This window comes from Dendropsophus ebraccatus, chromosome 4 (assembly GCF_027789765.1).
Source record: "Dendropsophus ebraccatus isolate aDenEbr1 chromosome 4, aDenEbr1.pat, whole genome shotgun sequence".
Lineage (NCBI taxonomy): Eukaryota > Metazoa > Chordata > Amphibia > Anura > Hylidae > Dendropsophus > Dendropsophus ebraccatus.
This window is the reverse complement of record NC_091457.1, coordinates 130,950,841-130,974,079: the sequence shown is the minus strand read 5'-3', so window position 1 is coordinate 130,974,079 and position 23,239 is coordinate 130,950,841. Positions and strand designations below refer to the sequence as shown.

Below are 23,239 nucleotides of genomic sequence, written 5' to 3'. Positions count from 1 at the left end.
TCAAGTAAGGCTGTATACACATGTGAAAATCTCTGCAAGTAACAGGAGCGGATTACCTTTACCATAGGCCCGGGCTGTTCACCAAGCCTGGGCCCCCCAACCCACTGTAACTATGGCAGCACTAGCGTGGTGTTCATAGTACAGGATAGATAACATCATGATGCCCCGATTTGTGCAAAATCGAGGTGGAAAAGCACTGATTATTTGCAAGTCGTAGCAGTACTGTAGCCAGGGACAATACACCACTGAAAGTATAAGTCTGTCTGGGTGGCCATGGGCCCCACAGGGGCTCAGGGCCCAGGGCTACTGGACAAAACAGATCTATTATAATCCGCTACTGGCAAGTAATATGTACTCTTCATCTGCCACCATAAGAGAGTTTGGACACCCCGATTAACTTTTGGATGGATGTCCAGGCACCAAAACCATTCAGCTTGCCTTCATTTGTCTAATGTATATGCTTACCTTAAATAGGCACTGTCATAAAAAAATAAAACTTTTGACATGTCAACAATTTTGAATGGTGGGGGTCTTAGCAGAGACCCCAACTAATCAGGACAAGGAGCAGGGGGAAGCGCGTGATAGCGCATCTCCTTCCCTGGCTTGCATTGACCTCCTCCCAGGCAGCTCCATTATAAGTCTAAAGGGCTGCCTAAACTGAGATCGACCGGACCCTGCTGCAGCTGCTGGTTGGCTAGGCAGACATGTGACATCATGACCTCGGACTTAGAAGGAGCTGCACAGCGGAGACCGGAGCGGCATATTACAGGTGTTGGTGCGGGAATCAGGTAGGTAAGTGTGCACATTTAGTGAGCAAGGAAACTCATTTGTCAGACACATTTCTTGTATCTAAGCCGAACTCCTATTATGCATTTAACTTCCCTATAGCTCCTTGCTCATATTTTATATGTAGCAAACACCATGTTCTTGACTAACTATGTAGACACAAAAATTCACATACTTCTTTCAAAAATACTGATTTTATTTTACAATATTTCCTGATGTACTGAGTAATTCTATGCTTTGGTTTTGTACAATGCATTGGTCTAATCTCTAGAGTTCCCCAATCCTTACTCTATTGTTTTAAGTTAGGATTTAACATTATTATTTAACATTATTGCAACTAATCCTTGCGTGAACCCGGTTTGACATAGAATAAAGTGTTCCCAATTAATTCTGTTATATTACAGATATGGTGACTAGTTGAGTATTACCATGTCTAAGGGTTATGTCTTTAGGTACAATGCCATATAAAAGATTTACGAAATGGAAAGTCAGCTGTATTTGGCATCATTGCTGCCCTCCCCTGCAAGCGACATTTTGGTTGAGTAGAGTTTATTCTGATTAGAACCACCTGTTATGTTCATTACATAATACATAAGACCATGCCACATGGGCTATTGTACACCAATTTCTACACATCTATGTTCAACAAAGGTTCAAGCAGGAGACACTTTCCTCGAACTGGAGCTGTTTGATTTGGTGGATGCTGTCTCGTCTGCAGACACCGATGGTTCGATGGCCCATGGGTTCCTACCACAGCATAGAAAAGGTATCACACATTCCTGGAACTGCAGGGACAATTGGATACAAAAGAAAGTAAGAACTATGTCCATCCATGGTTTTAGTTCTCCTGACCTCGATATATCTGCTTGTGTACCCCATTGAAACTTGTACCCATGCGAACATGCATCTTCTCCTGAGTTTCAATGTTGTAACGACTCGGGGGAAAATACCTGACTGCAGTGGTGTCCCATTGACTGGCTGAGCAGATAGTCCATCAACCGGTTATTATGTTTAAAAAATTTGTCAGTCTGCAGAGGCAGGGAGTGCTTCTGCGGACTGACAATTTTTTTTAATCGCCAGACTTCTCCTTTAAATATGGTATTGATTTCATACAAAAATAATCTTTAACATTTAAATGCTGTTAAAAAACAACTCAGAAAAGGGTCCCTGTTGGTTTGTGGTGGTTGATACAGCTATTGGCAAAGGCCATGGCAGGATCTGGTACCAGCAAAGGGACAGGTGTGGTAGGTGATTAAAGTGTAACTATCATTTAAAAAAAAACTTCTGACAAGTGATAGAGACATGTCAGAAGTGTATACCGGTCGGGGTCTGGCTGCTGAGAACCCCACCCATAGCTAGAACAAAGGGGCTGCCATGCACAGCAGCGTGCCCTACCCCTTCATCACTACTACAGGAGGCTGAATTCTGTAGACTGCTAATACGAGCAGTGTGCTATGTGGTCCACACAGGCTATATGCATTGGCAGCCTGTGAGCAACTTTCTCTCCGGGGACTACTGAGGCTCTGGGAATAATGTCAGCTCAGTATGAGTACAGTGGTCCCTCAACATACGATATTAATTGGTTTTCAGGACGACCATTGTATGTTGAAAATATTGTATGTTGAGACCAAAATTCTATGCAGCACAGGACATGTAGTATCACGCTATACTCTGGAATCACTACTAGACAGTCAACCAGTGCATGCATTTGACTAATACTGGGGTTTTACCCGTAAAATGGCCAGTTTTATTGGTTAATCATCTAGTTATTTACATGTGCTGTAGATCCTGACTGTAGCATTGTATGTTGAGTCTGGTCTAAAGTTACGATGGTCCAGAAAGAAACATTGTATGTTGAAAATATTGTATCTTGAGGCCATTGTAAGTTGAGGGATCACTGTAATATGTAGTGGGCAAATGCTCAAATCCTGTGAGAGGCTGTGATCACTGTAGGTCCAGTTTGGAAGTTGATGGGGAATCCTTGGACATAAGTTTTAGGCCATGTCCTAAAAACAGTGGGCTGGGAAGTGGAGGCACAGTGGAAAGTGCGCTAGGTTGGGCCCCCTGATATGAAATAATAACCCCCCCCCCCAAATGTGTTAGGAACAGAATTAGAGGTAGGCCATAGGTGGGACTTAGTAGTACCACTGGAGTGAGGTAGCCTACTGGGAAAAAGTTACACCTAGATCAGAACCATTGGGATCAGGGTCCAATAATGGGGAATAGTCAACAGATAGTGGTTCTTAGCAAAGTAACACAAGCCAATGAGTGGCTCCTGGAAAGTGAACAGGAACATAATTATATCAACAGGTAAATATTGTTATACTTCAGTTAAGCTATGCTGCATCCTACCCTGGACCATCCACTCCTATTGTAGGAGGGGTTTAAACATATTCGATGAACAAATAATAATAATTTGTAATGCACTGAATGGATATATTGCTTATCTTTATTTGCAGACCTGTACTGACAGCTAAAATGATGGTTATAGAGAACTGTGCATTTGCAATTTTTCCCCCATATAAGACCCTTGGCAATGAATAAACTTACTGATCTTGATGATTCTTACCTGCTTATTCATAAATATGTATATAATTGGATTATATACAGTGCTAGTTTTGGTAAGGTACATTGGTATAGTGGCTATTATTGGGTCAATATACATGCCAGGATTTGCCACAACCATCATAGCAAAGGCTGCATATGGGAGCCAGCAGACCAGAAATGCCACAATCATCACTAGGACCATACGGGAGACTTGGACCTCAGCTTTGCTGGTTGTTCCTCCCTCTGCTACCCCTAGTTTGGCCACCTAAAAAGAAATGCAAAATATAATTTTACTAATAATAACAAATTCAATTGCAAACATTCCTGACATTTTAATATATGCTGCAGAGGGTGCCATTTTCTTCATTACAGTACTTATGGATTCCATAAAAAATTTAGGTACCCAGAACCTAAGCAGGTTGCTGTCTACTGAGCCCTTCCTGACCCTCCTCTAAGTTCTCAAACATTATAAGGGCAGCCTAGATGGATGTGACTTGTCATTGCAGACTACCTTCTGCCATGTATCCAAGATCTATTCATGTATTTCCTTGGCTCATGTACAAAACCCCCTGAAAATTATTTTAAAAAAAACAACGAAGAGAGAGAGCAGTCCTCTGATTATCTTGGCCCATGTGTGGCATTGTTTGTGATGATGTTGGGTCAACATGGTCTTCAGTAGAGAAGAGCGAACCTCAAGCATGCTAGGATTCATCCGAGGCCGAGCGTACAACACATGATTACCGGTGGCTGAAGGAGTTGGACACAGTCCTAAGAGTGCCTGGAAAACATGGATGCGGCCATGGGCTGTATCCACGTTTTCCAGGACTCCCTTCAGCTGCATCCAACTTCTACAGCAACCAATTATTAAATTCCGCACCCTCAGATCTGGACAAACCCAACCATGCCTGAAGTTCGTTCATCTCTAGTCTTCATTTTGTCTTGTCCAGAAATGTCCTCACCGTTGTACTGTTGGGTGAGTTGATCCACTGTGGCACATCAGTGCTAAGATTAGATGACCAATGGATGGCCTAAAATGTAACCTTCCCATAGTTTAGAAAAAAATGATAATATATGAGAAGGAAACTATAAAGTAAATCCAATATCCAATAAATAAAACATATTCTGCAACAGATATTGAAGAGTGGAAAATTAAACTACAGGGTCCAAAACCCCTCTATATGAAATGTATTGCTTTCCACACCATATAACATTTACATATTTTAGTTCCAGCAACAATTAATGGTCTTAAAGTAATTACCTCCTCTCCGTTGTCATTAGTTCACATAGAGTTTCCTTTAGTAAAGCAGAATGATTGGATTAGATTAGAAGAATTTTTGGTTCACAGCTATTTTTTTTTTTTTTTTACCTCGGGGAACATTTAAATAGAAACCATTTTAACAAGTGTAACCCTGATAGTGTACCCCTGGCGCCAGCTAAGTGCTTCCATAACACAGGCTTGTGCTAAATCAGCGACCGTTCATTTACATTTCTGAAGGAGACATGGATTAATGTGCCTTTTATGGGAAAATGGGATAAATGTTCAGCTATGAGATTCAGAATCATTGCCATATAAAAACATAGGGGTGGTAATTAAAACGCTACATTTGCAAATTCAAGTCATTTATTAATGCAACCATGTTGCTAAAAGTAATGAGCGTTAGTTGCTCCTTCATCTTCATTTTGTTTGTATTGCACCCATAGCGGTAATTACTGCGAAAATTACATAAAACAGAACTTTTCCAAACTTTAATGTGTTTCACAGCTGCAGCGTATTGGAGACGGATGGAATTTTACCTCTATCTGTGCATTATGTAGAAAGTAGCGCACAAGAAACACGAAAAATGATAATCCTGTATATAAATGCCGTAACTTGGGGTTGCTAGGTGGTGTTAGCAGTGGGCTTGGTGGTGGTGTTTTGATTGGGCACTTGTCACAGTAGCCAGCAGTCTCGGACTGGCCCACAGGGGAATTCCCCAGTGGGCCCTACCCCTTGGTGGGCCCCTGAGCAGGTGGTGGGCCTCCCTGTCTAGCAGCTCCAGGATGGCATTTCCAGCACATACCTTTCACCCAGTCACTCATTGCCCCTATGGAGTAGCCTGGGGTTTCATAATATTATATAATGGCAGGGAGTGACTAGGGTGACAGGCAGCAGGATGTAGCATGCAGATTTAGTGCAGCCCCTCTCCTCTCCCTTGGGACCCTCCACCACCTCCTCCTCTCAGGCGACCCCCATCTGCTCTATATGCTGCTGCTGCTGGCAGTTGGGACACAGGAGGAGAGGAGGGAGTGGAGCTGCAGCCTGCACAGTGGAGCTGAAAATCCGACAGCATGTGAGCTGTACCTGGTGCTTTCCTGTAACAGAGGTAAATCTGTGTGTGGACATGAAGTATGTATATAATGTGAGTCTGTGTATATGGTGCATGTGTGTATTATATATGCATATATGTAATGTGCATTTGTTTAGATGTGTGTATAGTGCGCGTACTATGTATGCATATAGGTAATGTGCATTTCTTTATCTGTGTATGAGTGCTTTGTATTGTGCTTATTTGTATGTAATATGTACAGTATGTACATGTTTTGTGCTCACCCCTAAAACTCCCCATCCCAAACCTAAACCAGCAGGTGTCAATGAAGCAGGGAGGGAGGAGAGGGGAGACTTTCTAGCTTTTATCTATTAGGTTGGAGAAGCCTCTTTGCCTCTTTGTACCAGAGAATAAAAACATTTTCTATGCTATAGAAGCACAGACAAATATTTTTAAGGTACAATGTGTCTTCTTGACCTAACAGCATCTAACAGTGTCAGCAGATTCCTTTAAAGGAAAAGTCTCCTGAAACTAACAAATGACAGGCAGGCAGGGGGGTGTGCGGGAAGATGATAAAGAAACTATACTCACCAGCCCCCGTGCCCCTGCACCACTCTCTCGCACAGCCGCTGGAAGTCATTTTCAATCATTTCTGACTGGTTTCCGTGTATGTCATGGCCCCAGCTGCAATGTCACATACTCAGCCGATGGATTGCCTGCTTAGCTAGTCAATCACTGCAGCGGTGTCCATCCCCAATCAGTGATTGGCTGATTGGGCGATCCATGAGCCAAGTATGTGATGTTGCAGCTGGAGGAGCTGCAGGAGGTCGGTGGCTACCTGAGATTTGTTAGTGTCATTGGACTTCTCCTCTCAAGAAACTTAAAGAGGTACTCCAGGCTATGTGCATTTTCCCTGTATGGCCGGAGAGGGGGTGGATTTAGAGGCCGCCGGTCACTTACCTCCCTGGTTTCAGCGCTGGGTCCCAGATTGCGCCGCCCTGTTCTTCCGTCCCGCGGCTGCTTCCTGGTCTGAGCTTGAGACATAACATTCCAAGGCCGCACAGCGATTCAGCGGAGGAGCGACTCCGCTACGACTGCTGAATGGCTGAGCTGCCTTGGTTCCAGCGACAGGTCCTGGATCGTGGTGCCCCGTTCTCCCGTCCAACCGCCACTTTCTGGTCCGAGCTGCGGCTTGAGACGTGACATCTCAAGGCAGCTCAGCCATTCAGCGGTCGTAGCAGAATCGCTGAGCGGCCTTGGGATGTCATGTCTCAAGCCGCAGCTCAGACCAGGAAGCGGCCGCGGGACAGAAAAACAGGGCGGTGGGATCTGGGACCCAGCGCTGAAACCGGGGAGGTAAGTGAACGGCAGCCTCTATATCCACCCCTGCCCGGCCATACAGGGAAAATACACATAGCCCGGAGTACCTCCTTAAGTGCCACTTTATTCTTTTTGCATAGAGTGACTGACAAGTTACTAGCAGTGAGCATTGCTGGCCACATACACAGCTCTGTGCAGAGTTACTACAGTAATGTAAAAGGTTTGGTGCTTGTTATATCTGTAAGTAGAGTGGGCCCAAAGAATTAAATTCCCAAGTGGGTCAAAGGTACCCCAGTCTGACCCTGGCTGGGCCAGTGCTCCCCCTACAAAATTTAGTTCAAATCAACTGGTGCCAGAAAATTATATAGATTTGTAATTTATTTCTATTTAAAACCCATCCCGTACTTATCAGCTGCTGTATGTCCTGCAGGCAGTGGTATATTCTTTCCACTCTGATACAGTGCTCTATGCTGCCACCTCTGTCCATGTCAGGAACTTGGAAAGTTCCTGACATGGACAGAGGTGGCAGCAGAGACCACTGTGTCAGACTGGAAAGAATACACCACTGCCTGCAGGACATACAGCAGCTGATAAGTACTGAAAGACTGCAGATTTTTTTTATAGAAATAAATTACAAAAAATTTAAACATTTTTTTTTTTTTTTTTTTTGCTGGAGTACCACTTTAAATACTGTGAACTATTTTACTTATTAACAACCCCTTTTGTACAGTGGTTTCTCCAGTGATCAACTAATCAGGTGATCACCGATTTCCTATGAAAGCCTGGGAAATGTAGTTTTACATGTCAGCCATACTGCTTGTCTGTACTCTCCAGGTAGGGATCCCCTCCTCCCCTATTCATCTCAACAGCTTTATTAATTATACTCTTCGGCAGCCCTTCAAATATACAATTACATCAGATTGTCAGTTGTCTCCTTCATGTTAACAAATCTGCTGTATATAAATGCTGGGAATTGTAGTGTATAGATTTGTGTGTGAACCACAAGTGTCCCTCCAAAAAGTTGGGAGGTATGGAGGAAGGGCTGACTGCAAAGCATTATGGGGAAGCTTGATGTCATGTGTTTTCAGTCATCATCATAAACTTTTCAGCAATGAAGCAGCTTTATCAACCTGCCAGAGATTCGCCTATAGCAACCAATCACAGCTCACCTTTCATATCTTAACAAGCTCTTATTCAATTAAAGCAGAGCTCTGATTGGTTGCTTTGGGCAGGTTAGACTGTCTAAGTTGCGCATGGCAACCAATCCCAGTTCATCTTTTATTTTACCAAAGTAATTTGAGAAATGAAAGCTGAGCAGTGATTGGTTGCTATGGGCCATATGAAACCATATTATTAAGTGATCTTAGTGTGGCCTAACCATAAGCTGTTTGCTTGGTTACAAGTGTGTTTAGTGACCTCTGCAGTAAAGCTCATCGCCAGTAATTAATGGGTTAATGCTTCAGATGTGTTTACCTGCAGTTACCATGGTAACCGTGCACCGTGATGACAAGCGCTTATGTCATAAAGAAGGTTCCATAAAGCAATGCACCGCGCCCTGATCAGTGCCATCTTGGATGCGCCAGAGGACCTTGAGCTTGTATACTTTACTGCCCCCTACCCTTGATGGAATTTGGAGGTTCTAGCAGGGGGAAAGGGGTGGTCTGCTTTAGACTACCCCTTCATCGAGTCGCCACCTTCTTGAGAAGTGGACCTGGATCTGTGAGGGAGAAGAGCTACAACCGCCTATCCATCAATAAGGTGACATTGCAGCCAGATTTCTCTCACATCCAGATTATATTTATAGTATGGTATTGCCCTCTAAGCCCAGGGGAGGGGCAGCTCTCCAGCCATGGCTCCCTCGAGGTTTCCCCCACAGGGGGTTTTCCTCGCCTGAGTGCTGGTTGGTGACTCTTTGTGAGTCGGGGGTCTGCCATTTTCGGTGTCATGTAATTTTAAATAAAATTGGGACCCATTGACACCTGATTTCATTGTGTTGTGTCTTTATTTTGCGTTTTTTGGTGTAATTTATTATGCTTGGGAATTCAGGATCCATCACATATTGCAGAGTCATAAAGCTGGACATCTGCCTGCTACACAGATCTATCACCTGCACAATAAGGGCAAGTAGGATGGAGCAGTGGATAGTAGAACTCTTGAAGAAAAAACATGCATCGCAAGGTTTATACCTACATCTGCAAGGTTTGTCAAAAGTTTTTTTTCAAGTGACAGGGTCACAGCAATCATAGCATATCATAGCAACATGGACACCACCATAAATATACATCATATATACACACAACATGGTGGCTCTTGTGTGTGTAGGCATTATCAGGTACAAGGCAGAGTATTGCACCCCCACACACATACATCCAGGTGTGGCCTAGGTACCTGCCCCCCTCCCTAAAATCCACAGGATAGGCGATATCAAGCTGATTGGTAGGGGTACCAGTGGTCACGAAACTGTGGGGAACATGTTCCCCTCAAATAAACAGTGGGGACGGTGCTCCAATAATTCTCTATGGGTCTTGTTATCCCTTATCCTGTGAATAACTTTGGGAGAGGGGTATGTTCTCATATACTATATGGCCGGACTCAGACTAGGCATTTTTCAGAAATATGGCATTTTTGCGGGTCAAAAACGCTCTGACCAGATAGTCAGTGGAGAATGGCGAAACGCAATACCCATGGGACATTTTTCTGTTATGTTTTTTTTTTTTTTGTGAAATCGTAGCAGGATATGTGTTTGGTGTTTTACAAATCAAGCAGGGACATCGACCCGGACCAGGCAGATAAAAGAGGAACCAGCCAAAAATGTAAAATAAAAACACACGTATGCCGCTGAATGTGATAAGGACACAAACATGCGCGGCATGAAAATGTATTTAATAAAAAACAATTGCAAGCTCTATGGCCTTTTACTCCTCTATGAGGAGTAAAAAAACGAAAGCACAAAAATTGTCTCAGTCCTAAAGGGGGTTAAGGAAGCGCTACAAGGGCATGGGCTTGAGTAAGTATACTTTCGTTCTTATGTTCCCAAACACCCCTGCCCGCCTGAGATTTGTTACTTTCATGGGACTTCTCCTGTTCACAGAGTGACTGACAAGTTACTACCAGGGAACAAGCATTGATGGTCATATACACAATGCAAACTTGTGCGAGCTCGCTATAGTAAAGTGAAGGTTTGGCGCTGGTTATATCTGGTATATGAAGGGTGGGCCCCTGGAATTAAATTCCCTGATGGGCCCAAGGTACCCCAGTCCGACACTGGTGGCCAGGAGTGGTGATGCCCAGCCCCGGGTACACTAGCGCTAGGCTATGTAAATATTGGGTGTGTGTGTAGGTGCAGGTACGGAGCATTAAATGAGCACAGATCGCCCCGATTCAACCGATTATTGCTCGGTGGAGTAGAGAAAATGATCAGCCGATGATCGTGTCATGGGCTGATCATTTATTTAGGCCCAAATCTAAAATCGTGGAGAGTGATTGGAAAACGTATAGAGTATAGGTATAAAACAAGAAATTTATTAGCTAAAAATGCCCATGATATACATAAATGATGAATGATGTTAAATTAAAATACCAATAAATATCAATAACACATCAGAGTGCAGAATGAACAGAATTAAAAATATTCAGTACATGTATGTATATAAAAATATCTCTAAAATAATAGAGATGGGTAGGTGGTAGTCTCTGAATTAGTTTTCTTATATAAGTCTCTGAGCCAGCCAGCAAGGGGTGATCAGCCCCGAGAGCGTTGGAAGATGGTGAAAAATCAGGACAAAATCCGTAAAAAATACATTAAAAATGAAAATTAATAGAAAAAAGGTTGCAATGTCCTTATATGTAATACATATAGATATAGCCGTATATCAGGACTGACACCGCAATGCGATAATATCGATGGCCCATTTTGGCAGCAGTAAGGTGTTATATATAAGTATTGCCCGTAATTGCAACAAACAGCAATTGGTGAATAGATAGATAAATATCACAAGACGGCGTGTCTGTGTGAATAGCCCATATGCTGTGGCTTAATGCAGCTTTTGCTGATGGTTTGAGTTATTGAAGGTGCTAATAGCACCGCTCACCCATCTTGGCGTGGAAGGTGCTCCGTGTGGTGTCAGGCCGTTTAGTGGAGTCCCCCGTCAGGAAGTGCTGTTTGGTTCCGGGCGCTTGCGTAAGCGTTTGTGGAGTGCTCACTTTTATTATGTGGCAGTCCTGCGCATGCGTGTAGTCCTCTGTTGCCCGCTGAACCTCGTGGGGATTTGGCGGCTAGTATGAATGTGGACGGCAGGATGAGTATTGGTATAAAAATTCATTAATAGAATGTCGCTTGTGGCTGGACGCATTTCAAAGCCTCCTTTGGCTTTTTCCTCAGCAGCAGAAAGAGTAATGGTAGTGAACTGCACTGTGTCAGGTATTTATACAGTTAGATTTTAAGTCATCAGACTCTTAATTGATAGTGAGAGCGAAAGGGTGAACTGGAACAGCTGGACTGGAGTGTCCCGAATCCACTGGTCCAAACAATTACATAAAATATAAAATATAAATGCCTGGTAAATTAAACATATCATGGGCATTTTTAGCTAATAAATTTCTTGTTTTATAACTATACTCTATACGTTTTCCAATCACTCTCCTCATTTTCAGTCTTTCTTGAGGACTTGCTATCCCTCTTTTTCCAATCCATTATCTCTATCTCCTAGGGTATATCATCGGTCACCCACCGCGCATGTGGAATAGCGATGGGCGGTGGGCAACCGACGATTCAAGCAGCATACATTACCTAGCAGGGCTTCTGCGCCGCTTCGTCTTTATCCCAGTGCACTGATCCACTTCAGCCAGCCTGCCCCTTCTAATGAACACCACGAAAGCAGTGCAGAGGATGAACATAAGAAAATAACCTTCATCCTCAGTACCCCATGCGCTATAGGCACATATTAGCAGTTTAGAGTCTTCTAGCCTACTGATAGTTTCCTTTTAAAGGGAAACTATCAGCAGGTTAGACCAATCTAACCTGCTGATAGCCCCATATAGTGTTGGGGACTCTGAGGAGGAAGGTATGTGTCTTACCTACCTCCTCAATGCCGGTCCCATGCTGTTAGTCAGGGTAAACTCCACTCTGGAGCACTGTTAGGAGCACTGCCGCATCATCCGGTCCGCCCCTTCAAATGATAATCAATGGAAGGGATGGGCTGGATGACACTGCAGTGCTCCTAAGGGTGCTCTGGAGCAGAGTTTACCCCGAATAACAGTGTGGGACCAGTGCCAAGGAGGAAGGTAAGACACATACCTTCATCCTCAACATCCCTGGCGATATAGGGGGCTATCTAATAATTCCCTTTGAAAGGGGTTATCCAGCATTAAAAAAACATATGTTCCAGAGACAGCACCACTCTTGTCTCCAGTTTAGGTTTGGTTTTCAATTAAGCTCCTTTCACTGCAATGGAACTGAGTTGCAAAACCTCACCCAACCGGGAGACAAGAGTCATGCTGTCTCTGGAAGAAAGTGGCCATGTTTTTCTAACGCTGGATAACCCCTTTAAAGCAATTTAACAGTCATAGACACTTACCCCTATCGACTTGATAGAGGTTAAGTGTGTGATCATGGGAGTTCAATTGTTGCCATCTTAAGAACAGCAGTCCCAGACAGGACTCTGAATGGACTGGCACTACATTTATTGTCTATAAGACAGCAGTGTACACCTCTTGGCTATCTTTACCACTTGCATAGACAATGAATAGAGCGGCCGTTGAGTCTGCACACTGCCACCTCAGCCATTTCACAGGGTTTCCTCCCTTTGGGCTGCCACATACAGTATACCACTGCAATTGTTATGACTGCATCATTTGTTGAACATTTTGTTGGTCCCATATAGTCAGTTTTCTTTGCTCTCCATGTGCACTGTAATATTATGCCCATTGGACATGTTGTCCACTAACATTGTAACTCGTATGCATTCTATATGGTTTACATGTTTGCTTATTACTTCACTGATATGTGTCCCCACATTTTTTCTGTATCCATCCAGTATCTGAAGAAGGTCTCTAGTAGGACGGAATCACCAGGCAATATATGATCGCCTCAACAAGAAATATCTTTCCAATGTAGATAATACCTAGGACTGCAGAGTATTACTGCTCTATGTGATGTGGTCTAATGTCAATACATAGAACCCATTAACCACTTTGCGGTATTTCAAGTATATATAAAGTTTCATTGTTGAAATTATTTCCACTTATAGTACAAATTTCATAAGTGAAAATTAAACTATAATTGGAAAGACACAGACAAGGCCTCAATTCTCTCTCTGTTATCTTCATGCAGTAATTATTACCTTTCATTTCCTTTCAACTCTTTACCCATATTCTGTCTTGCTTTTTTTCCTCTGTCGCAGTTCACCCATTATGTTAATTTTATTTTCCTTCTCCTTCTTCTTCTTTTCAGAAAATCTTCTAACTCTTTTAACTCATTCACAGCCAGCATACTGGAAAGTCATCTCCCTCAGTTTGTAAGCTTTGAAGATGCAGGGAACCTGTGATCACTTTCATGCTGCCTGAACCATCTGTCATTGGGTTGGTCCCTGGTGGCTTCTGCTTGCCCTGCTGACCTTGATAGATAGATCTTTCCCTATATCCAAACAGGCAGAGATCTATCAATCATGGCTGGTGGGGCACAGAGAAGAGACTTGTGGTTCAGGCAGAATGAAATTGATGATATTTTCCATTTAAGAGAGTGCAGAGGTTGTAAATGCCACCGTACCCTGGTGCCTGCCAGTGTCCTCTCTACCATGTAGAAGAACACCAGTAATATAAATACAGTATTTTCCTGCGAATAAGACTACTTCTAAACCCAAGAAAAATCTTAAAAGTTAGGGGTCGTTTTATACGCCGGGTGTCTTCTTATAGGGAAGGTGCTAAAAAACTTCAGAACCGGACTGGAGAATTTGCAGTTGCCGCATGCAGTGGAGAGAGCTCAAAAACGTCTCATTCTCCGTATACGGCTACCATATGGGTATGGAAAAAAGAGATACGGCAGAGTGGGCCAGTGCCCAGAAAAACACAACTCTTTTACCCATCTGGCCTTCCTTTTTTATCGTACCGGTATTACTATACAGTACCCCTCAGATCTCGCTGTAGTCTGATGGGTTTTTTTAAACTAATTTTGGTGTGCGTTGAAAGAGGGGTAGTCTTATACAGCAAGTATATCCCAAACTCTATATTTTAACTGGTAAAGTTGGGGCTCATTTTATATATACATATGTGTTTATCCTAAGACAATAAGAAAGGAAATACTAAAAGGAAGACTAGATGGACCAAGTGGTCTTTTTCTGCCAACAATAAATCTACACTATAGCTCCCTAGCAATAGCTCAGCGTTTGCTGCAGTCTATCCTGTCTAGTCAATTATTACCTAACCACAACAAAAATCACTCAACCACCTGGTACAATGGTAAAATTTGCCTAAACCTGCAGGTGAGTCCAGGTGAGAGAATACACACAGTGCTAAGGAATGTGATTACCTGTCGCAGAGTCCACATGAGGTATCCATAAGAGACTACTATGATCAGGAAGGGGATTGCAAAGCAAAAGGAGAAAAAGCTTATGATGTAAGACATGTTGACAGGATCGGTGCTGTACCAGTCCGGGGCACAGGACGTCTCAACGCCTTCCAGCTGATAGCTGCCCCAGCCAAAGAGAGGTGGAGTATTCCATATGAGGGACCAAATCCAGGAGACTGCTATGCCTGCCAAGGCCTGCTTTGAGGTAAATGTTAGGGTCCCCATTGGCTTACATACTACAAACACACGATCCACAGCTATGACTGCGATAGTACAAAGTGCTGCAATTCCTACAACAAAGGAAATAATGATCATGAATGGCTGATGATATATTCGTACCATTTCTAATACAGACATTGGAACGTAACAATGCATTCAGAATACAGTAAAAGTCTTTAGACCCTTTCACTTTTTTCACGTTTAGTTATGTTTTGGCCTTGTTCTAAAATAAAATGTGTTTCCCCCGTCATTCCCTGCTCAGTACCCTCTAATGGCCGTTATAAATCTTTGGTAATTAGGAAATGCTAAAATATGAAGTATTCAGACCTTTTACTTTTTCTCTGCAGATCCTCTCAGGCTTTGTCAGGTTGGATGGGACCATTGGTGGACAGTCATCTTCAGGTCTTTCGAGAGATGTTTGATCGGGTTCACATCAGGCCTTTGGTTGGGTCACTCAAGGACATTCAAAGAGTTATCCCTAAGCCGCTCCTACTTTATCTTGGCTGCATGCTTAGGGTCATTGTCGCGCTTAATGGTGAACCTTCGGCCCAGAGGTTCAGTACACTCTGGATCAGGTTCTCATTAAGAATTTCTCTGTTCTATTCTTAATTCTGCTTTCCCTTGTCCTTGTCCCAGCTGCTGAACCCCTTGTGTCCTCCTGATAAGACACTTAGATAAAACTGAGATAAAAAGTTCAGTCTTTTGTTTCATCACATCATCTTAAAAAAAATTTTTTAAGGTCCCTATAAACTTTATACTCATGTCCAACAAAATCATGACTAGCAGCAGGCTCAGTATAAAGTGTATGGAAATGATGTTGTGGAGATAGAACTTGGGTGTGATAAGCTCTGTTTTTGTAGTGATAAGCCGCCATCCCTTTCTCCTCCATAGAGAACGTTCGGCACAGCCAAACGTTCATGAGTATAGGGAAGAATGGAGGAGATAACTGTTGGCTGCCTGTAATTGAAGTGTATAGGCATCTTTAGTCCTTTAGATACTTTTTGCATGTATGCTCCAGACAGGCTTTCTTTTTTTTTTTTTTTAAGAGAGGCTTCCTTCTTTTGACTAGGTTGGTGGGGTGGCCAGTTTTGGGAAAAGTCCTGTTTGTTTGAAACTTCTTCCATTTCTGAATTATGGCACATTCTGACTAGAACAATTTTTTTTCTACCTTTCTCTAGATCTGTGCCTCCACACAATCTTGTCTCTGAGCTCTACAGGCAATTCTTTCCTCCTCTTGGCTTTATGTTGCTATAATATACATTGTCAGCTGTTAGCCCTTATATAGACAGGGCTGTGTCTTTCCAAAACCTGACCAATCAGCTAAATTTACCAAGAGTTTCTCCAGTCAAGGTGATAAAGAGAAATTAAAGTCATAGTAAAGGATATGAATACTGTACTTATTTTAGTAGAAAAAAATGTTTTTTCTATTTAGTAAATTTGCAAGCAATTTTTTTTTTTGTTAATCTCTTCTCAACTGTGTCTTGTAGATCCAGCCTTGCAATGTGTGCTATGGCTGTGCACTAAATTGTGTGAGCTGGTTCACGGCTGGTGTGCCCAGGGTCATACATTATATCCCCAAGTCCTTCTCCTAAGCATCTACTGTTACTGAATTGATTTAATCAAACATTTTTCTAAAATTTGACAAGACCCTTGTAAGAATTAATACAGGGCCCTGACAAATTGTATAGTTTAATATTTTTCCCGAAAACTCAACTATTGGTATTTCTCATTAAACATTGCAAGTAATGTATAGGCCTCCTGACTTACCAATAACTCATAACAACGGGGGCTTTTTATAGTGTGACAATACATGACGTACATGCTGTAGATGTATGTCCTCCATTGTCTAGCAAGACGTTATTTAATGGTATATTAAACACAATGGATGCCTGGATTTATTGCTCCGCGTATCAGCTATGTGGAAGTACAGTACAGTATATGATTTATGGAGGCGGCCAAGAAGCACATCATCTGAAGTAGCTGGCCCTCATGTAACCATTCCAGTTTTATATGTTCAGTTTATGCCTAATAGTCTCTGGAGCGTATTTATAGCGTGGCGACTGGAAGATCAGGCCCAGCTCCTGCATACTAAGCCACAGGACGGACTACTCAATATTGAGGAAGGTTTTCGACAAGAAAAGGTAATGGCTTTATAAAATGAATTTATGGATTGTAAAATGAAAGATATGTGTCCCACTAAGCTCAAAATCAAATTAACTTTCCTTACCGGCGGTATTAAAGAACAAATGTCTGAGAAGGTTACTTCCTATTAACTCTGCACTGATGGGGAACATTACATTGAATGTAATAACACTATCTGTGTTTACCATAAAGGGAGCATCTGGAGGGTTTTCTAATGCAAATTAATAGGGTTGTTTAATGAGATCAGCGCGTAAAAAATGGAGAATGTTGTAAAGTTACAGCTTTAAAATTCTAAATATTTTTGGGGATGTCTTTAAATAAGATGAGATATGTCCCACTGCCCGCAACACGATTAGTCCATACAGGAACATTAAAGTGACAGTAATAGATGGTTATGAGTCTTCACCCATTATTTACTATGGAAACAAGCTATATAGGCAATGAAAGGCAGCGGAATGTCTTGTCTTATGCTATCAAGTAATCATCTGTAGGTAAAGAATGGAATCACATGAGATCATGATATTCCTGTTATTTTATATTTATGATATGATATTCATGTTAGTTACATAGTAGATATCAATTGATTATGAGTGTATATCTCTGGATCAGCCCTTAGTTGGTTGGGTTCCTATGTACTACCTTCAATGACAAATGTATATTGACCACATATCACTATTAGACATTGCCCAAATACCAGTGCCATAGGGCAGTAAGTAACACAGACAGTTGCTTTATAGAAGAAAAAAATAGCTTTATGATTCAAGAACGGATTTGTAAACTACTTCTATCTGACAAACTCTAACCTTTTAGTACTTATCAGCTGCTGCATGTCATGCAGGAAGTGGAGTTTTCTTTCTAGACTGACACCAGGCTCTCTACTGCCACCTCTGTCTGTTACAGCAACTGTCCAGAGCAAGAGACCTTTTCTATGGGGATTAACTACAGCTCTGGTGTTCTGTGTGTTTCTGTGTCAGACTGGAAAGATGACACCACTTCCTGCAGGACATACAGCAGCTGATAAGTACTAGAAGGCTTGAGATTTTTAAATGGAAATAATTTACAGATCTAGACAAAGCTGCGTTCTGCCGCAAAACTGTGGTGGCCTGACTTCTTACTCCCCTGCACCTCGTATGTCCAATAAAGCCGGATGATTACACCAAGTTGGTGAGTGCCATGTTCTTTTTGCTTTATTATGAAGTTTTTTTTAACAATGTGTGCAGTAACGGCTGTTTTTTTTTTAAATAGAATTTAATATAAAACATTATTAAATAAAAAAAAAATGCAGCACTTTATAGCTATTTTTACCAGCTTTTACAATGTATGGGCGGGTCCTGACATGCTATTATGGTGTAAAGTTATATGAAAACATTTAATACTTTTATTTTTATTTTAAATTGCATTACTGCCATATTTACTGTGCTTAGCAGTAAGAGGTTTTTAGCTTACATCGGTATCGAATTCTATGTATGTGAGTTACTACACTAGGCAATATATCTGTACAGCAAAAGTTTTGGGCCTAGGCCTACAAAATGTACATTGCGTTGGTAGGAACAACTTTATTTTATATGGACAGTTGGCGAAAGTGCACCACCAAGATGGAGGCAGACACCACCGCCTGGTATGGAAAGCTCTGTTTATACTGATGAGTCCCTGTTGAGCTGTTTTAGTGTACGGCCTTTTAAACCACTGGCGGTCCAACCTTCCAGAGATATTTTTCAGATGACAATACCCTTTTAGGGTATGTTTACATGCGCCATATTACGGCGGATTTCACACTGCGAGTTCCTTGAAATCCCCTATGATACTGATTACTATTAAAGTCTATGGCACTCCATTCTCACAGAAGATTTTCATTCCTCTCTAAGAAAAAAGTGTTATATTCTTGTATTTAGCTGCTGTGATGTTAAAAATAATAAGTAAACCGTGCTAACCTGTCCGCATTCCCTCTCCTGCAGAATCTCCAGGTTCCACACTCAGTGAAAGCCCTCTCAGCCAATCACTGGCTGCAGTGGGAGAGCGCAGTGATTGGCTGAGTGGGGAACCTGGAGACGTAAGCAGGAGTGCGGTGAGGGAACATGGCCAGGTAAGCATGGTCTATTTATTATTTTTACAGCAGCTAAATAGCTACCTTTTACAAGGCTAAGGCACTATATTCCAATGAAAATCCTCTGCAAGAATGGAGTGCCATAGACTTTAATAGTAATCAGTATCACATTGGATTTCACTGCAAAACTTGCAGCGCAAAGTTAACGGCTGTAAAGGCCGATAATCGTTCCGTGGAATAGGGCTTTAACCCTGTGTTGCTCCTTACTTAATATTTAGGGTCTTATAGATGGGGGGGATCTAGGAGATTCAATTCAACGATTGTGCAGTCAGGGCTGCATGGATGAACGCTGGCTTGGCCTTTCACTTGCTTTATTGTTGGCCACACATCCTCTGTTTACAAAGAGAGATGTGTGACCAACCAATGATGGTTTTTAAAGCAGCATAATCCAACAAATGATTGCTCATTGGTCAGCTGATCACTTGGTTTTCCTCATGGGGCAATAATTACCCCATGTAAATGGTTCTGTATATAACTCCTGAGGACCACATTCACATGATTTAAAACCTACTATACAGATTTGTGTATTCATATGGGAAACTGACAGTGCTGTGCCTATAGTTAATATTAGAGATGAGCGAACCGGGTTCGAGTCCACCCGAACCCGAACGATCGGCATTTGATTAGCTGGGGCTGCTGAACTTGGATAAAGCTCTAAGGTTGTCTGAAAAACATGGATACAGCCAATGACTATCCATGATTTCCACATAGCCTTGGGGGTTTATCCAACTTCAGCAGCCACCGCTAATCAAATGCCGAAAGTTCGGGTTCGGATCGACTCGAGCATGCTCCAGGTTCGCTCATCTCTAGTCAATATCACACATTTCCACAACTGCTTATCAACTGCGTTTTGCAAAGCAAGCAAAATAATCAAAATCCATTGTAGCCTAACCTTGGAAACTGGTAGCATCTACTACACACTAATACAGTGAAATAATACTTACCAAAAAATGCCACAGCAAACCCTTCTATGACGCAGCCAACTCTTCCAAGATTGAAGTAGCCAACAGCATTTGTTTCCACAGTAAGGAGACCTCCGAGGACAGTCACACCAAGGTCAGCGACTGCTAAGTTGACTAAGGAGTAGTTGATGGGGTGCCTCAGATGCCGATATTTAATGGTCACTATGATGACTGTAACGTTGAGGATGATAGCAGCAGTGCAAAATATGGCCATTATTATAGCTAAGATGGTGTAGCCAATTCTTGGCATGAGGACCTTTGCAGCTTGGTTCCCTCCATTACTGAAGTTCATTGGTGGTTGTAGGATATCTTCTTGAGCCATTTTCACCTTGAGTTTAAGCAAATTTAGTGGGATTCAAAGCAGAGCTCTGTTCCCACTGTGTGTTTGACTGACTCTGGCTGATCATGGTTTTATTCTTTTAGATGTAAAGACTCTGGTGATATTATCAGCAAATGATATGACACAGATTATCGTACACCTAAATCCCAAGATCCGGATTTCTTTTATGTAATTCCCTTTCTCATTAAATTTTTAATTACTTTAACGCATTTCAAGATTTGTACCTGGCTGTCTGTAAGACTTCCTATTGTTCCTATAGGATTAATTATGTACATTAACATAAACAGGGAATATTTGCAATTGAAAGGTGAGAATGGAGTCACAAAGTAACGTGTTCTCATCCATCTTATTTAAACAGTACAAGTTATTAGATGCCATCTGGGGATCATCTTTTCTACTCTCTATCACACCATTTTATAGAGACAGTGAAAACTGTTATATTTATACTATTTTTGGGGGCTGGGGGGCCCTCCTCCAGTGCTTCAGGCAGGGCGGGTGCCCGGGAATAGACCAGCACCATGGGCGAGAACCGGGCTTCCGTTCAGAAAAAGGACCTGAATGTACCTGAAGTATTTACTAAATATTATAGTTTTGTGTATTCATAATACATATAGCATTCTATTAATATATAATGTAGTTATCACTGTTATAGGGGCAGTGTGGCTAACCCTATCTTAGTCACAGCCACAACGCCACTATAAATATACCATCAATTAAAAATGGCTTCACTACGTCCTGTTTATTAAAAAAAAAAAAGTTCTCAAAAAAACAAAAACAAAAAACAAATAAAAACTTCCCGACCATGGTGTTCCATACAGTAACAATGCCCCAATAGAAATCTACCATCATCTTAGCCCAGATCTGGCGCACTAGACCAAAAGTCCGGTGCTCCAGATGACTGGGGGGCTCCCTTGCGTATTAATGGCACTTGGGAGTTGCCCACTGTGTGCCCCTTTATTGCTCCTGACTACACTATGCTCTTAAATAGGAATCCTCTCTGTAACAAAAAATGTTGTGGAATCACCTCTCTGTACAAAACTTTGTGGTAATGTTATAATCTAGGTATTTAATATGACATGTTTTATGACATACTGACCTGTGAGAAGATTGTATAACCGATTTAGGTTACAGGTGTTATAATGACATTATAATAATTCCATATAGTGAATACATCCTCTTAGACTGTTCTTACCACTATCATTAATTATGATGACTCAGAAATGACCTTCTTAACTTTAAGAGTACATACAGTATATTGTACTGTAAAATTCATCTTACTATATAACCTGTGGACTGACTGCAGTTTTTATACTGTAAGTAGGTAAAACATTACATTACATATGAAAAAGAGTTCACATAATGATATGATTAAAACTTTACATATTCTTTATTCACTGTTGTTTCAATTAACTTCCCTCTATTTGATTATGTAATTTCAGTTCATTTACCAAAAATGGACAAAAGCTCTAAAATTTTTAGAGGCCTTTACGTGTGTCACCTCCCAGCAATCTGCTGTCCACTAGTTGTTGTCAGGTTGATTTCGTCTCTAGCAGCAGACAGACCAAGATGGAACACAAGAAGTGCAGCTTATCTAGTGCCATGTGCAGAGGAAAACCTATACTGTGTACATATAAGCTGAAACTCTTGGCCTCCTCCAGTAGGTTCACACGGTGCTTTAAACAAAAATCAAGGCTCTTTTCTTATTTCTGACCACCTATAAAGTTCTAGGTAACCGTCCCTTGTGTAAATACTTTTGGTCTTACTATGTACACAGTACTGCTTCCTGAATATAAATCTCTGACATTCTCTGAAGTAACAAATGCACTACCATGTACTTCTCTAGACTCTCTCAGCTGTAAGATACTGACCTATTCAAACTTTTTCAGACTTTTATGACCATGTTATTTATTACATACATAATCTTTCCTCTCATAAATAAGATGCCCCATTCCCCCTTTTAGTTTAGTCGGGCACCTTTGAACCTTTTCCAGCTCATGATCTCACGTTCTTGAGATCACAGGGAGTCCCAGAGGTCAGACCACCAAAGATAAGTTAGGTATGCCCCATCTTGAAGATATGGCATAACTAGTTTTCATGAGACAACCTTATTATTGGGTTCCCTAATTTTTTTTAAAGAGTCACTGTCGTATTTTTTTTTTTTTGCAGAAATCAATAGTCCAGGCGATTTTAAGAAACTTTGTAATTGGGTTTATTAGCCAAATCTGCCATTATCTGCATGTAAAAAGCCTTTTCCCAGGTCCCCCCCTCCTTCCTCTTTTTCATCCACTCTGAAAAATCTGAAAATTGTGACTTGTTGCAGGAGACGTCCCCTGTCTGCTCTAGGGAGAGGGGAGGGGGGAGGAGGAAGGAGGGAGTTAGCCGGCAGCAGAAAGCAGATAACAGAGGATTACAGGCACGGAGCTGGGTGACAGCTGTAATCTGAGCTCAGACAGGTCACTGGTGACTGTCACAGGAGATATCCCGTGAGGGATTTGTAGATGAACTCTTTGTTGTCCTGTTTTGGTCTTTTCTATAGCTCTCTCCATAGGAGAACAATGAAGACAGGGGGGAGAGCTTCAAACTGCTTTTTCATGATAAAAATGCATTTTTCGGATAATAAACCCAATTACAAAGTTTCTTAAAATCGGCTGGACTATTGATTTCTGCAAAAAAATTTCACGACAGTGACACTTTAAACTCTAGGCCCCCTGAAGAATACTGATTTAGACGAATAGCTTTTGGTATTTACTATATATTATAGTTTTGTGTATTCATAATGCATATAGCATTACTCCATGACAGCAGCTACCAACTTGTGTGAGAAGGTCAAGGGATGTCCTACTCTACTGGTCTTGGCCTGCTATAGGTTTAGTCATAGTGACAGAAAATAAAGTGTGGCATGCATCATTATAATGGAGGTATATTCTCCAGGAGTCATTGGTACCAGAG

General features: G+C 41.8%; 1 protein-coding gene across 1 annotated transcript; it reads right to left on the bottom strand.

Annotated features, from left to right (window-relative positions):
• Nucleotides 1–1,120: 1,120 nt before the first annotated feature.
• On the bottom strand, nucleotides 1,121–20,272 carry LOC138789330 (parapinopsin-like). The gene is made up of 4 exons (XM_069967935.1): nucleotides 19,933–20,272; nucleotides 14,485–14,813; nucleotides 3,356–3,598; nucleotides 1,121–1,571 (listed from the first exon to the last, which is right to left on the bottom strand). The coding sequence occupies exons 1-4, from the start codon at nucleotides 20,270–20,272 to the stop codon at nucleotides 1,440–1,442; spliced, it is 1,044 nt and encodes a 347-aa protein (XP_069824036.1). The 3' UTR covers nucleotides 1,121–1,439.
• Nucleotides 20,273–23,239: the final 2,967 nt, after the last annotated feature.

Coding starts and splice junctions, on each gene's coding strand:
- LOC138789330 (XM_069967935.1), bottom strand. CDS start 20,272: ATGGCTCAAGAAGATATCCTACAACCACCAATGAACTTCAGTAATGGA. Junction 3,599..14,484: donor TCATGTGGACTCTGCGACAG/GTAATCACATTC, acceptor ATTTCTTTTTAG/GTGGCCAAACTAGGGGTAGC. Junction 1,572..3,355: donor ACATATTTATGAATAAGCAG/GTAAGAATCATC, acceptor TTGTCCCTGCAG/TTCCAGGAATGTGTGATACC.